Below are 14,982 nucleotides of genomic sequence, written 5' to 3' on the forward strand. Positions count from 1 at the left end.
AACGCACAGCGTTAAATAGAGCTCTGTGATTGGTTCGTGTGCGTCCACGCGCACTGTGAGTCCTCATAGTAATGTTTATGAATACGGGCGTATATCTATCTTTAATCTGATTTTATCAAGATAAAAACTAATAGCTCAATATAAACACATTTCCAAGCACGCCGGTTTATTCACAACTCGCGTGCGGCCGCAACCACCGCGCGAGTATTCACTGTACAACATTATTCACTGCGTATTGACTAACAAGTCGCTAAGTGAACCGACACGAACCGCTCTCGCAAAACACCCACTATTAATAATGTGCTAAGCTCTTGCGTTCTTGGTCCTTGCCAGTACAGTCAACTGCGTGATACACGTTATAACCTGTTATAACGACGAACTTACGTTATAAAACTAGTTACATTTCTCAGGGAAAGTTAACTTATTTGGCACATTCTAAAGTATATAATAATATATTGTTGTATGTAATGTATTTTGACCAGTAACTAATTACAGAAACTATAGGTACATTCAAAGTTTTCAAGTCTAAATGGGTCTTAAAATACGAACAAGCTAGCTCAAACGTAAGTAGATTAACGCCTACTTTCACACAAAGAAGCTGTGAAGTTTAATTAGTACTTGACTGTACCGCAGGATCGAGAGGGACGTTAATTATAGCCTTACCTCCCCCGATTCATTAGTTAACACGAGGCGAGCCCTGATGCTGGTTGAATGAGACCGGGTTTCTGATAAGCCGCTTGATAGTGAAAGTGTTTCAAAGATAACTCAACTCGATTTTTTCATTCGAACATGTAATTTATCCATCTGATTATCAGGATAAATTACACTTTGCGTCTCATATTGACGGAAAAGATCTTTAACGTATAAGAATTCGATAAGATATTTGTTGTGTCAAAAATCCGGTTATAATACATCACATGAACGAGGTAGCCCACTAAAGCACCCGCCCAAACATCTTGCAAGTTCGCCTCATTGGATAGCTTGGCGAAAACTGACATTGAGAATAAAGCGAAGATAGGGAAAATTACATTACACTTATTTTGGTCTGGCTGGCCCAAAGTTTATTTGCTGATTGAAGAGTTCTTTCAGCGTTCATTTATATTTTTACAAACTGTAGGCAGACAATAAATATTGTCTTATGTTCATTTGAGTGTGATTCCATTTTGGACGTTGTTATCAAAGTAAACACCACACGTCAATACACAAACTTTTTAAATTAAAACCAAAACCCCTTTTATTCAAATTTTCAGAGCCAATCATTTCGTAATCCCGTGAGTGCTTTTTTATGAAAAAACTGTTGTTTTTGTAAACACACTGTTAATCGATCAGCGGCCGCCGAAAAGTCTGATTAAACAACAACATCGGAACCGGATATCCATTTAATCAAGCCCGTACAGAACCTCCCTAGTGCAAAAATAAACGCCCTAATACTAGGGCTGGTCTCATTTTCAGATCTTGGAAATGGTCTTATTTTCTCAAAAATAATAATAATAATTATGTTATGTACAACAACGTCGGTAGGTACTTTGTACGTCTGTAAAGTGAAAAGAGTAAAAGTAAATAATATTATTAAGTTTATTTCTAGAATATTATGCCCTAGACAACAAATTTTAGAAGGTAGCAGAAGTTAATATGCAAAAAAGAAAGAAACATTTATAATGAGACATCACACAAACATAAAACCCAATACCCATAAAGAACACATAACAGTAGTACAAGATAACATGAAGAAAGAAGAGTAACTGAATGAAGTTTTGAATGAGGTAGCCCTAGCTACAAGGGTAATAATAGGCGAGCAAGGGAGGTCGGGCAAATTGCGGTCAGTACTCACTACGCGATTAACGCAAAATGTTTTTATAGAGGCAGCCTCTCGAGGACGGTGTTTAGACGGGACACGGCTCTATTTGCTTTTAAACAGTAAAAGGGAAAGGTGTTACCTGGACGCGTGTTTGGGTAGGGACGTGTAAAAATAGATTTGTGACCCGACTCGGGAAGGTTTCGCGTGAAAATAGACGTGGCTTTTACGCGTGTGAGGCGAGACGTGTTGAAGAGGAAGATTTGTCGTTTATTTAGTGAGAATCAAATCCACTTACTTTTTAATTTTAACAGATTTGGGTCTTCGGAGATAGGTAGGGATGGAATTGATGGCTGTATTGACGCTTGTTCTAGCGTAACGGTGGTTTAGTACCAATTTAAAAGAATTTATAAAATTCCTTACAGCAGATTTGTCATAAGTTTCAAGGGTTAAAAAAAGAACTGAATGAAAGTCAAACCAATAATGTGTTTCACTCGTCACGGTAAACATGGTCTACATAATGCAAGCAGTTTTCACACACAGAAAACTGTCTTGTATTTACTATTCATTCCCTAATTGCCCCATCTCCCTGGGGTACAACACATGCTGTTTGATTCGCCCAAACAGTAGAAAACAAAGCACAGCTTAGTTTGTTTGTGAATTTGAATCCTCCGAAGCTTTTGGCCACTAGTTTAATGGTTCATTGTTATCAATCTAGGTCGTGCAGATATTGTTGCGGGTTTGACCCAGTTTTGGGGCTATTCCAAATTTAGTTAAGGGCTGAAAATTATTCATGGTGTGGTGGTCATAGGACTGTGAATTCACATTGTATGAAAAATCTCACTGTCATAAAATAGATAATGTGTTGGAATTGGGTGCTGTTTATTTTATTAATTTTTTTATTTTTATTAAATAAACATCACGTTTAAAAGATATCCTACAACGTACAGAGTAAGTTCTAAGTAATGCAGGCTCCGTTCACAAACCGGCGATGGCGGACTAAAACCGGAAGCTCATAAAAAGCTTCCAAAGCTCGTTTATTTGTGCTGCTCTCGAGCGAGCCGCTAGGGGGCGCTGTTGGACTATACGGTACACAATCTGTGGCGAAGCTGCAACTTTCTTATTACCTCTCATATTAAATTTCCAAAAACTGTTTAGTTTCAAGTGGGATACACATACATTTCATACATACAAACATAAAAATCATTTAATGATGCAGCAGTAGGTTTTTTTTAATCTCCGGCTGTATTACCGGAGATCTGTTTTTGAAAGATAATTGAAATTGAATAATTAAACAATAATGTGCATTTTTTTAGAAAGTGATGGTAGTTTCTCGCTAATGTATACGAGCAAACTTGAAGACTCCATACGATTGTACACACAGGTATACATTGAGACATTACGAAATAGCAGCAGTAGGTAGAGAGCCCTATATTTTGAAATATTATTTACAAATGAATGCTTATATTATGAATTATATGTCAGTCACTGGAAACGAGTTCGACACCCGGGGTCATCGTGTTACCCGTTATCTAGTTGCCATAGCACTACTTAAGGCTCCGCTCAATCGGTTTGGATGATAATTTTTGGAAGAAAATTGAAGGTCACAATCTCCCATTAATGGGGGATCTCCCTACTAATACCATAACTAATACCAGCAGTGGTTGTCGCGCCCCACTTACACTGGTACCGCGCTAACGAAGGTGGTGATTGGCACCAGTGGTTGGTGGCACCACTAGTAGTGGATGGCGCTACAATTTGTAATAGATTTGTAACAAGTGGTTGCCATTACGGCGTTGCCAGAACGCCAGTCACTATATTATGTGTGCGTGATTTCATACAAAACGTGATATATTAAACAGATTGTCGCCAATTAAAGTTGTAGTTGAACCCGTTTGCGAGGAGCCTTAGAACCATTTATTTATTAAATAAACCTTCAAGTAGGTATCTTAAGTTTTATAATCAAAACATAGGTGTCGTTCAGTATGCCTACATTCAGTTACATTGTTGCGATCACTTTTACCGATATCTTAATGCAGATGACTTCTGACACTAGTTGTTGCGATATCCGTTGATTGTGAAAGTAAAATAACATTGTAAAAGATATTGTTTTTATGCCTAAACATACGATGCAATTCTACTTGTTCAACATTACATCTCCTAAATAATATTTTAAACTATTATGTTGCATTTTTACTATAAAATTATCACTTCACGGGATTCACGAAACGTCGGGAGGGTAAATATTTTATTTACCGTTAAAATAGATATATTGTTGCAATAAATCCCGTGAAGTGATAATTACATCTCCTGACCGTCAGTCAACTTGCCGAGTTACATTTACAGCATTATCATTTGACTTTAGTCCCAAAACTTACTACATGCATTTTTTAGATCTACAAGAGAACAGGGATTAAGCAAGCGAGCTTGCAGGTCGCGTAACTATGAAAAATAAAGTTTTTTGTAACTTGGTCATACTGTCGGTACGGTCGCTTGAAATAAATAGTAAAGTTTAACGTGATCAGTAACAGGGCCATCTCGGTTTAGAGGCAATCAATAGTTTACGCCGATGCGGCTGCGGCCGGTGGAATGGTGTAACGTTTACTGCCCATATGCCGCACGTGTCATAACGGACACAATATATTAAGAGTTTGATTCACACGATAATAAACAACAAAACCTACTTATATCTACAATGAAAATATGAATTTATCCGTGGTCATGGCATAGCGTATGATCGTACTGTTTAAACAGTATGTGTATTTTTTAATTTATTTAAAAAACAAAATTAAATATAAGAATGTTAGTTTCCAACAACACATTAAAATTATTAATCATCGTATCTAATAACGTTTCTAAACTGTGTCATATTCTAACTTCGTAAGAACCATAAATCTGTGAAGTCCTTAATTAATAAGGCAACTTTGTAAGTTCCACTCTTAGAAGTTGCGTTTAGCTTCTAACCTCAGGGTTATAAACATCTTAGTATGTATTAAATCTGAACAAAACAGCTGTAAATTAATGTTAGAAATAGAAGAAAGAAGTTCAAGTCAAAAGTATGGCCAAAATAAAACCGAATCGATTTTAGAGTCGGAAAAAAATGTTGACTCTACAAGTAAGTATATTACTGAATTACACAAAGTAAATAATCGGCTGGACAAATTCAGTAAAATCCGAGGAAGTTAGTTGATTATGAAGAGAACATATAGAAAAATTGCCCGGATAAACCAGCACGAAAAACCTAGTCGTTTAAAGAAAATAACCTTTAGGTATGTTTTGTTTGGCTTCGAAATTCTTTAGATAAAAAGCTGACTTACATTTGAGTTTCATTGCATCAGATGAATAAACTTTGAAGCAAAACAAGGTTATAGTGGACCCCACAATCCCTGCATACTAAAAAAATCTGGTGATTTGTCCAAATGTTTGCGATGACGTCATCTGCCAACGACTCATTAGCTTGATAAGATCTGGCACTAGCGCGGAGCATCGCTCGTCGGCAAATGGACGGCCCCTTTGATAAGCGCTCTCTTTTAGGAAACCCAAATAATTAACTTTTTAAAAAAATAAAACCGACTTCAAATGCGTGAACACAAAAAAAAAACTAAAAATTAAAAATATTGCGTATAAAAAAGTTCATCCCCAATTTTCCACCCTTGGGGGTGAAATATTTTCTTCAAATTCGCATGAAACCACCCTTTTGATAATACCTATTCAACAAAAAAAGAATCGTTCAAATTGATTTATAATCGGCGGAGATATTGCGTATAAAAAAGTTCATCCCCAATTTTCCACCCTTGGGGGTTGTTTTTTCTATTATTAAATTTAAATGGGACCACCCTTGAAGTATTACCTATACGCCGAAAAAAGATTTTTTCAAATCGGTTCATAATTGACGGAGTTATCGCGTAACAAACATAGAAAAAAAAAAAAAAAACATACGGGTCGAATTGAGAACCTCCTCCTTTTTTGAAGTCGGTTGAAAATGACATCAAATCAGAATTTTGGGTAGATTTTAGAGGTCTGCCTTTGGATTCTTTCATCAGATACAAAACGTACTTTAACAAAGCCGGGTCGCAGTAAAGCATTGTCTTTGACGTGACTAACACCTAGATTAACTTTCGCCTACTCAAAGAAATTGCTGTTGACAAAATAGAGGATCTACTCAGGAGAATAAAACAGACAGCTGCGCCTGGAAAGCTATCGCCGTAAGTAAGTTATAAATGTCTGACACATAATGGAGGCGTTTACAAGATTGAAAGGTGAACAAAGAACATGTAAAGTAGCACTTTGCGAACGAAACTTGTGGTGTACAACGCTTTAAGTAAATTAAGAATATCTACGTGTAGTCTGGTTGTAAGGTGTGTCGTATTTATTAGACAAGGTTGAATTAATCTGTAACCAGATAATGAGAAACTTCTATCTATGCTGTTTCGGTATTATAATACGTATTTAGAGTAAACGAAATTTCTAAACCAACCAGTGGCTACCAACCGGGCAACATGGAAAGCATTGGAGGAGGCCTATGTTCAGCAGTGGACGTCCTATGGCTGAGATGATGATGATAAAATTTCTAAAATCACATGCCACAAATACGTATCCAAATAAGCTCAAAAAAGCTTAGGTCTCAGAACTTACCTTGTACCTAGCGCTGGGCCAACTATTTTAGACCTTAGGGCTGGTCATCGGCCTCCAACCTAACCCACTAGTGGTAGTATAATGCTAATGGTACTGGTAAAGGATACATCCTGAGGTTGCCGCCCTTGTCGCCGATGGCCAGCAGCTTCTGAATTGGGTCCCATGCCAGCGCCGTGGGCGAGAACGGGAACCCATGCCGGAATGTCTGCAACAATACAAATCGCAATTAAGCACACGAGTTTCAGATCATACAACAAGTTTCTTATCTATTCTAAAACAATGTAAATCGTAAAGGGGCGGTATAAAAAGTCAATTTTAGGTTTAGTCGTATTTGGCTAAAAGAGGTCGCCTTATAGCGATAAGACCGCCTAAATTCTACCGTCTGTTTAATGTATTTATGTTTCAGTAGCGACTTTTTTCAACGTTTTTTCCTTTCCCGTTCTCTACAACTCTACAATCAAGTAGAATCTGTTGTAGCCTTTACTACTGTGGCAGTTAAAGTCATTGTACCACATCATAAGTAGGTATATTTTCTATTTGTAAATCAGAAATATTTGTAATCCTATTTGTTGACAATCGGCAGCTCGTTGACAGCCGGTGAGCCGCAAGTTACAATAACATTGCTCATTAAACTCTCTGTAAACACGAGAGAGCGATAATCACCTGATGCTGTGACGCAAGCTCTATCTACGCTACTTTGTTGCTATCGCGACTGCATCCGCTATCTCTGACTTTTACCGCTACCACCCGGACGATCTGGAGATCGTTGGGAAAGGCTTATGTTCAGCAGGGGATGTCTTGTGGCTGAATTGACGTTGACGATGATCCTAACTCTAACTTTATTAGAAACTAGCTGACCCCGCGAACTCTGTTCCGCCTTAAAGGCAATAAATAAGCCATCGCAATTTTTCCTTATTTGCTCACCGTTTAGACCTACCCTGGACTACGACAAACATTTTAAAACCAAAATCAGCTCAATCGGCCCAGCCGTTCTCGAGTTTTAATCAGACTAACGAACAGCAATTCATTTTTATTTATATAGATGAGAAAAGAAAACATACATCAACTTGCTGTTAGTAATTCACAAATTAGGATTCTCGGACCCCCTAAAAATATGCGTAATTACCTTCTTCAACGGCTTATATCCACTTATCGTACTATAATCTAACAATAACTATCTTAATAATATGATTTTAAAGAGCCAATTCCGAACTCTAATAACAAATAAAACAACGTGAAACTTTTGCATTAACTAGTAAATAAACTTCATATCACAAAACAACAAATTGCTTTTACATAAGTATCTGTCTGAAGTTCATAACAAAACAAACTCAAATGGCAGATAACTTTAATCTAAGTTTGAACTTAAACCAATCTGTTATTAAACATAAGTCATACTGGTTATACTGCAATATGGTGTTATTATTGCATTTGAACTTAACCTGGATATATTTTATAGCTTTGGAACGTAATAGAGGGCATTACTCATTCGGTTATTATGACTAAACTTGGAACACTAAATTCCAACTATTTTAACTATATTTTAAAGTGAAATATGGAATTACATTCCTCCATATTTCGCTTAAAACCAACATGTTTTAGGCAAAAATGAGAATTATTATTCGATTTTATATCCTCACTGTAAAACATTTATTTTTTTATTTATTTTTATTTATTTTATTTGGTGCACAAAACAGGGATACAACCATAACATACAAAGCTTTTAAAGCAGGTTATACAGTAAAACTTGTTGCAGCTCCAATAACAAGTGCACACAACATACAATTCGAGTTAACAATATACATAATACATAAATTATAAATAGAAAAATAATTATTTAATGTTAATTAATAATGGATATAAGTTATTAATAAATATAATGAAAGGACATTGTGACTTATGCCAGATTTCACCATCAATCCCTTATTTTAAGTGACCCCTATGGTAACACAACAGGAATTTTGTTTTCATAGGTCACTTAAAAAGTAGGGATTGATGGTGAAAACGGGCAGTCCTTTAAGTCCCGCGAATCGAGACACATTAGAAATCAATTGTTACGCGGTCCTGAGACCGCTTGGGGTTTGATGGGTAATAAATACTTACGACAACTTACTTATAGTAAGTAATAATTATTATAATATTGAGAATTCTGTACCCACTTAGATTTTTATTGCTGAAATCCACACGAGGCGAGTCACCCGAGCCTTTATTTTATTTATCTAAGGCTAATTAGATGCTGTCAGGAATATGCGAGTATTAAGAAAACATGATAGCAATCTCACTTTTTTCGAAAATCAAATCAAATCCATCTTGCAATAAACGGCGCGGCGGCGTTAGACGATGATGAACGTAAATGGATAAGGTAGAATATGGCTGTTATAAATGATCATTGTAAGAAATAACCGAAAGAAACTTAGCTTCTTCTGATTACATAGTAGAAGCACGACTTGCGACTAGTAGATATTGAATCTACGTGCAATCAGTCACTTCCGGTGCAAATAATTACTCAAAATTCACCTCTCATAGTAAGAAACCCTGAAGAAATATCTCATGCCAAGCGTTTATGTTTCCCGACCTGCCTTAAAACAATCAACAAGTCGTCAAAACAGACTGCATAGGTTATCACGAGCGATAAACGAAAAAAACACATCGGGATGAGTATAAAAGGTGCGGGTGCATTTGGGTAGCATCGCAGTGTGAGGAGTGGTCAGCATGAAGTTACTAGTGGTAGCAGCGTTTTTGGCAGTGGCCTGCGCCACCGTCATCAAAGATGACTTTGACTTTGTCATCAAAAAAGAAAACCTGGGTGAGTGACAGTTTCTACGTATTCTTCAAATGTTCTGTTTGACTCCTCGCAGATTATAGACTTTTAGTCGGCCGATAATTGGGCCCGATTTTAATTTGTATGAAGAATCGGCCGATACCAAGTCGTTGTAATGTGTGCACTTTCATTTATGTCCATACTGATTAACAGCCCGACTCAACTATCGGCCGACAAAGTCTGTGGTCTGCGGCTAGGCTTACGCTCTGCAACGCTTTGGCGTTTATAGTCATTTAATCTATCATAGGAATCGTTTATATTGTACATAGAAACAAGTTTTTTTTTTTTAATTTAAATGTCCTCGTAATTTTACAGAAAGAATAATAAAATCCAGCTTTTGACTGCCGTAGTGACAGAACAGGCGATTATTTAGTGGAAAATAAAATCAACTCACCTCACTATTATTGCACTATTCAGCACTAAGATTTCAAAAATAGTGAAATGCTTGAGCGAGCGGCCTTTTATCTAGGACAATAGCGCTAAAAATTGCAAAGCGAAATAAGTATAATTTAATTTTTTGTGTATCTTACTATTACTACCTAATACCTGCTATATGCCCCGTTTAGACTTTGTTTTTTTACTGCAATAGGCACTTCGTGAATGCAATTTTTTCTCAAGTAAACTTAAAATCAACATATTATTGAGTTAACAGTTTCGCGACCGCTATAGCGTATGAGCGTACTATTATGTTTATGTGCTAATGACATTATTTTATTTGACAGTCAACGTGGACGTCAAGACCAAGGAAATGTGCCTCCTGAAGCTGCTGAACCACATCCTCCAACCGACGATGTACGATGACGTCAGGGAGATCGCTCGGGAGTGGACCCTCGAAGACAACATCGACAAGTACCTGGTGAGAATCCAACTCAATGAACTTAATACTGATTTCTTACTTTAGAAAAAGAAAACCTTTTTGGTCTAAAAGCTCACTAAATTCAATCTCTGTGCTAAGTAAAAAAAAAAATAGTATCTGGGCATTTCTCCACTAAATGGAAAATCGCTGTCCCAAGCTAAATTTATGTAGTAAACCTTAAAATTTCTCAGGTTTTTGTATCAATACCGACATAGAATTAGGTATTCTTAGCATGACATAGCATATTTAGTAATTTAATCATGGAATATTCGAATAAATAAACTCAAACGTCTCAAATCACAGTCCCCTGGTACGTCCCTTTTCCAGAATTACTCATACTGTTACAAATGTTTATTATATTGCTGTTGATATTTGAATAAAAAATATCCAAATACATTAACAATAACAGTTAGCATCTTAATACATCACAAACAATGTTTACAATATAATTTTAATCAAAATATCCTTCTGAGAATGCTGTCCTCAAATTATTAAAACATTCCCCTGTTAAAATTTTAAAACCGGTTTAAAGTCATATTTAGTTTTGGCGCAAAGCACTTAGATCGCGAAACGGAACGCAATAGGTGTTAAGGTTGTTCAGTTGTGTAGCTAGTGGGCAGCCGCTATTTTGTTTAATGCTACTACTGCGTCATCTGGTGAACCACGCGTCTCGGCCGTCAGTGAAAACATTCCCCTGGTGAGCCTTTTTTTTACTATTTTAAGAGTTTTAATAACGACAATTTGTTTAAATTAATTAATCTTCTAGTATGTATCCACATAAGTTGCGTTTATTTTAATGTTTTTAAATGATATTGTTTTATGAAGTATTCACGTAAAAATAACATTCCCCTGGCGAACATTCCCCTGTCATTTCATAGCACAGGGTACTGTTAATACCACAGGGGACTGTTCATACTACTGTTTTCCTAGGTTTTGACCACTAAAATAACGTCTTTTCAGTAGGTATTATCTCAAAATTTCACCGAAAAAGAAGCTACGCGAAACATGAGAAGAATTTCTAGAACAAAAACGTATAGCTGTACAATTATGATATCATCGACTTGAAACATTACCCTAAAAGAAAAATTGAAAAAAAGAAGAAAAAAGAAAAACTTTAAATAAAATCAGTTAAAGATATGAGTTGTCGTGAGCGTAAGGCTGTAAAAAAGGTTTGGAGGGAGCACTGTGCTAAGTTTCGTGCAAAAAAGAAAGTCATGAAGACATAACAAATAATTTGTGTTTCTTTACGAGATCGAATCAGAAATGAGGAGATCCGTAAACGAACTAAAGTCGGTGACATAGCCCGACGGATTAGCAAGCTGAAGTGGCAATAGGAAGGCACATAGTACGCAGAACTGATGGCCCATCGGCAGCAAGGTTCTGTAGTGGAGGCCGCGTGGACGTCCCACACTGCGTTTTACGGTACACAAGGTGGACCGACGACATTATAAAGGTAGTAGGAAGGCGCTGGACGCAGGCCGCTACGAATCGATCAACATGGAAGTCTTTGAGGGAGGCCTATGTTCAGCAGTGGACGTCCTATGGCTGAAATGATGATGATGATAATGAACAAATAATTTCGGAAGGGAAAATACCTACATCTGATTCAGAAGATTTCGCAGAAGAACATCAGGCGCCTTTAAGATCATCTCACCCAACACGAAATAACAAGAATAACGTTTCAATATTACATTCACCAGAAACGGGGTCAAAAAACAAAAATTAGCAGTAATAATGTTTTTTGTTTATTACTTTTTGTATTTTTTTGGTTCTGTTTTAAAAGGCAGGATACTACATTTTTGATTATTATAAAGACTGACTTTAGTGTCATACAATTTAAGTCTTAAAACTTAATTGTTCGTTAAGTTTAATGCTACTGTTATTAGGCTTAAGAAAAGTCATTATAAATTAGTAATATTTGTTTTAATAATAATATTTTTGTTTCAAAAACTTACATATTTTTATAATGGCAAAGAAAAATAAAGAGTTTGTTTACTCAAAGAAAAATACTAATTGTTTTTGTCCATAATACATTCCCCTGGGTGGTTGCAACAGTCCCCTGTCGCAATTTTGCGAAAAATCGCCAATAACTCAAAAACTAAGGGGAAAATGTGTGGGCTTTTTTTAGATATGTATTTAAATTACTATTGCCCTGAATTTCGTTAACAAAATTTCTCAACATTTAATAAAATTACTTCAGGACAGTCTTGTATGGACGATTTTCCAAATAGCAGAGAAACACCCATCTACAGCTATAGTAGAAAGACACCATAAAAATAAGTTTCGCTTTACTTTTTACAGAAAGCCGATGTCGTCAAGAACTTCGCCGACATGTACAAGAACGGCATGCTCCCGCGCGGCGAGGTGTTCGTGCACACCAACGAGAAGCACCTGGCGGAGGTGGTGCGAGTGTTCAAGCTGCTGTACTTCGCCAAGGACTTCGACGTGTTCCTGCGCACCGCTTGCTGGCTGCGCGAGCGCATCAACGGCGGCATGTTCGTCTACGCGCTCACCGTCGCCGTCTTCCACAGGCCCGACTGCATCGGCATCGTCCTCCCCGCCCCCTACGAGATCTACCCCTACTTCTTCGTCGACGACCACATCATCAACAAGGCCTTCATGGTCAAGATGACCAAAGCGGCCCTCGACCCCGTCATCAAAGACTACTACGGCATCAAGGTCACCGACAACAACATCGTCGTCATCGACTGGCGCAAGGGCGTCCGCCACACTATGACCGAGTTCGACCGCACCAACTATTTCACCGAGGACATTGACCTGAACACTTACATGTACTATCTGCACATGAACTACCCATACTGGATGACCGAAGACGTCTACAACGTGAACAAGGAGCGTCGCGGTGAGATTCAGGCGTACACTGCGCAGCAGCTGTTGGCCAGGTTGAGGCTGGAGCGTCTCGGTCGCGGAATGTGCGACATCAGGATGCTGATGTGGAACGAGCCTCTGAAGGAGGGCTACTGGCCCAAGATCCGCATGCACAACGGCGAGAGCATGCCCGTGCGCCAGAACCACAAACTGCTCCTCACCAAATACAATGTTAAGGAAAAGATCCTTCTTGAAGACATTGAGACGATCATTCGCGAAGGAATCCTGAAGGGCAAAATTGAGTTGGTTGGTATTGAAAAATATGTTTTTAATTCTTAATATGTAGTAGGACACTGAGTAAAATACTAATTCTTATTAATTTTACAGCGCGATGGCACTACACTCATCCTCAAGAAGCCCGAAGACATTGAAACTCTCGCTCGCCTCGTCCTGGGAGGCATCAACATGAAGCACGACCACGCCAAGGTCATTCACGTCACCAACCTCTTCAAGAGGATGCTCTCTTACAGCCAGTATAACCTTGACAAGTAAGTATTGAGCAATAAAAAAATATCGAAGTGTAGAGTTACAAGAATAAGCCAGCATATTATCAGACAGCGAACTCCATATTAAATATCTAAATAAAAGAAAAAAAAAGATTATTTAAATCTACTTTTCTAAACAGTTTTTACAACAAATAATAATTTAATCCCAGGTACACCTACGTCCCCACCGCCCTGGACATGTACACCACATGCCTGCGCGACCCTCTCTTCTGGAAGCTGATGAAGCGCATCGACAGCATATTCATGCTCTACAAGAACCTGCTGCCTAGATACTCGCACGAGGACTTGGACTTTGCCGGAGTCAAGATCGAGCACGTCATGACCGACAAATTGGTCACTTTCATGGACGAATACGATGTCGACATCACCAATGCCATGTACCTTGACAAGACTGAGATGCAGAAGAAGAGATCCGACATGGTGTACGTAGCTCGCATGCGCCGCCTCAACCACCATCCGTTCAAGGTCACCGTGGACGTCGTCTCCGACAAGGCCGTCGACGCTGTGGTCCGCGTCTTCATCGGTCCCAAATATGACTGCATGGGCCGTCTGCTCAACATCCACGACATCCGCCACGACATGGTTGAAATCGACAGCTTCTTGTATAAACTTGACACCGGCAAGAACACCATCGTCCGTGACTCCCTTGACATGCATGGTGTCATCCAGCAGAGGCCTTGGACTCGCCACGTGATGGACCGCTCAATAGACGAAATGGGTGTCGGCGTCAAGATGGTCGACAGCTGGTGGTACAAGACTCGCATGGGCTTCCCTCACAGGCTCCTCCTTCCTCTGGGCAACCACGGCGGCCTCCCGCTGCAGATGTTCGTGATCGTGACCCCCGTGCGCACCGGCCTCATCCTGCCGAGCCTGGACATGAGCATCATGAAGGAACGCCACGCGTGTCGCTGGACCACGTGTATCGACACCATGCCTCTCGGCTTCCCCTTCGACAGAGAGATTGATGAGAGCCACTTCTTCACAAAGAACATGAAGTTCACAGACATCAGGATCTTCAGAAAAGACCTGGACACTGCCAACATGGTGAAGGACATGGACATGTCCGAGATGGTGATGAAGCACGACGACTACACCTACTTGGACACCGACATGTTGATGAGAAGAACCTACAAGGACGTCATGTTGATGAGCGTCGACAACATGACCCACATGTGAACTAACATGAATTTATTTATTACTTAGTTAGAAATAAAGAGCATAGAATGAAGTAAATTATTTTAATGTTGAACCCTAAAAATCAGGAAACATTCGTACATATTACCTATAAGGATACATCGATTGACCACCAACATACACAACACACAACCACATACTAATTAAATAAAGTGTTTTATTATTATTATAATAAACAAGCAACATAAACGAACTAACATAGGAAATACTCTATTCTGTCGTTTGTCAGATTTTAAGAGTGCCTGAGATGACTTAATCGATGGTCCAGAAGTCAGAATTATTATCA

General features: G+C 38.5%; 1 protein-coding gene across 1 annotated transcript; it reads left to right on the forward strand.

Moving 5' to 3' along the window:
• The first annotated feature begins 9,131 nt into the window (after nt 1-9,131).
• Nucleotides 9,132-14,735, forward strand: LOC135076019 (basic juvenile hormone-suppressible protein 1-like). The gene is made up of 5 exons (XM_063970463.1): nt 9,132-9,236; nt 9,974-10,107; nt 12,409-13,242; nt 13,324-13,484; nt 13,652-14,735. The coding sequence occupies exons 1-5, from the start codon at nt 9,143-9,145 to the stop codon at nt 14,676-14,678; spliced, it is 2,250 nt and encodes a 749-aa protein (XP_063826533.1). The 5' UTR covers nt 9,132-9,142; the 3' UTR covers nt 14,679-14,735.
• The last annotated feature ends 247 nt before the right edge of the window (nt 14,736-14,982 follow it).

This window comes from Ostrinia nubilalis, chromosome 11 (genome assembly GCF_963855985.1).
Source record: "Ostrinia nubilalis chromosome 11, ilOstNubi1.1, whole genome shotgun sequence".
NCBI lineage: Eukaryota > Metazoa > Arthropoda > Insecta > Lepidoptera > Crambidae > Ostrinia > Ostrinia nubilalis.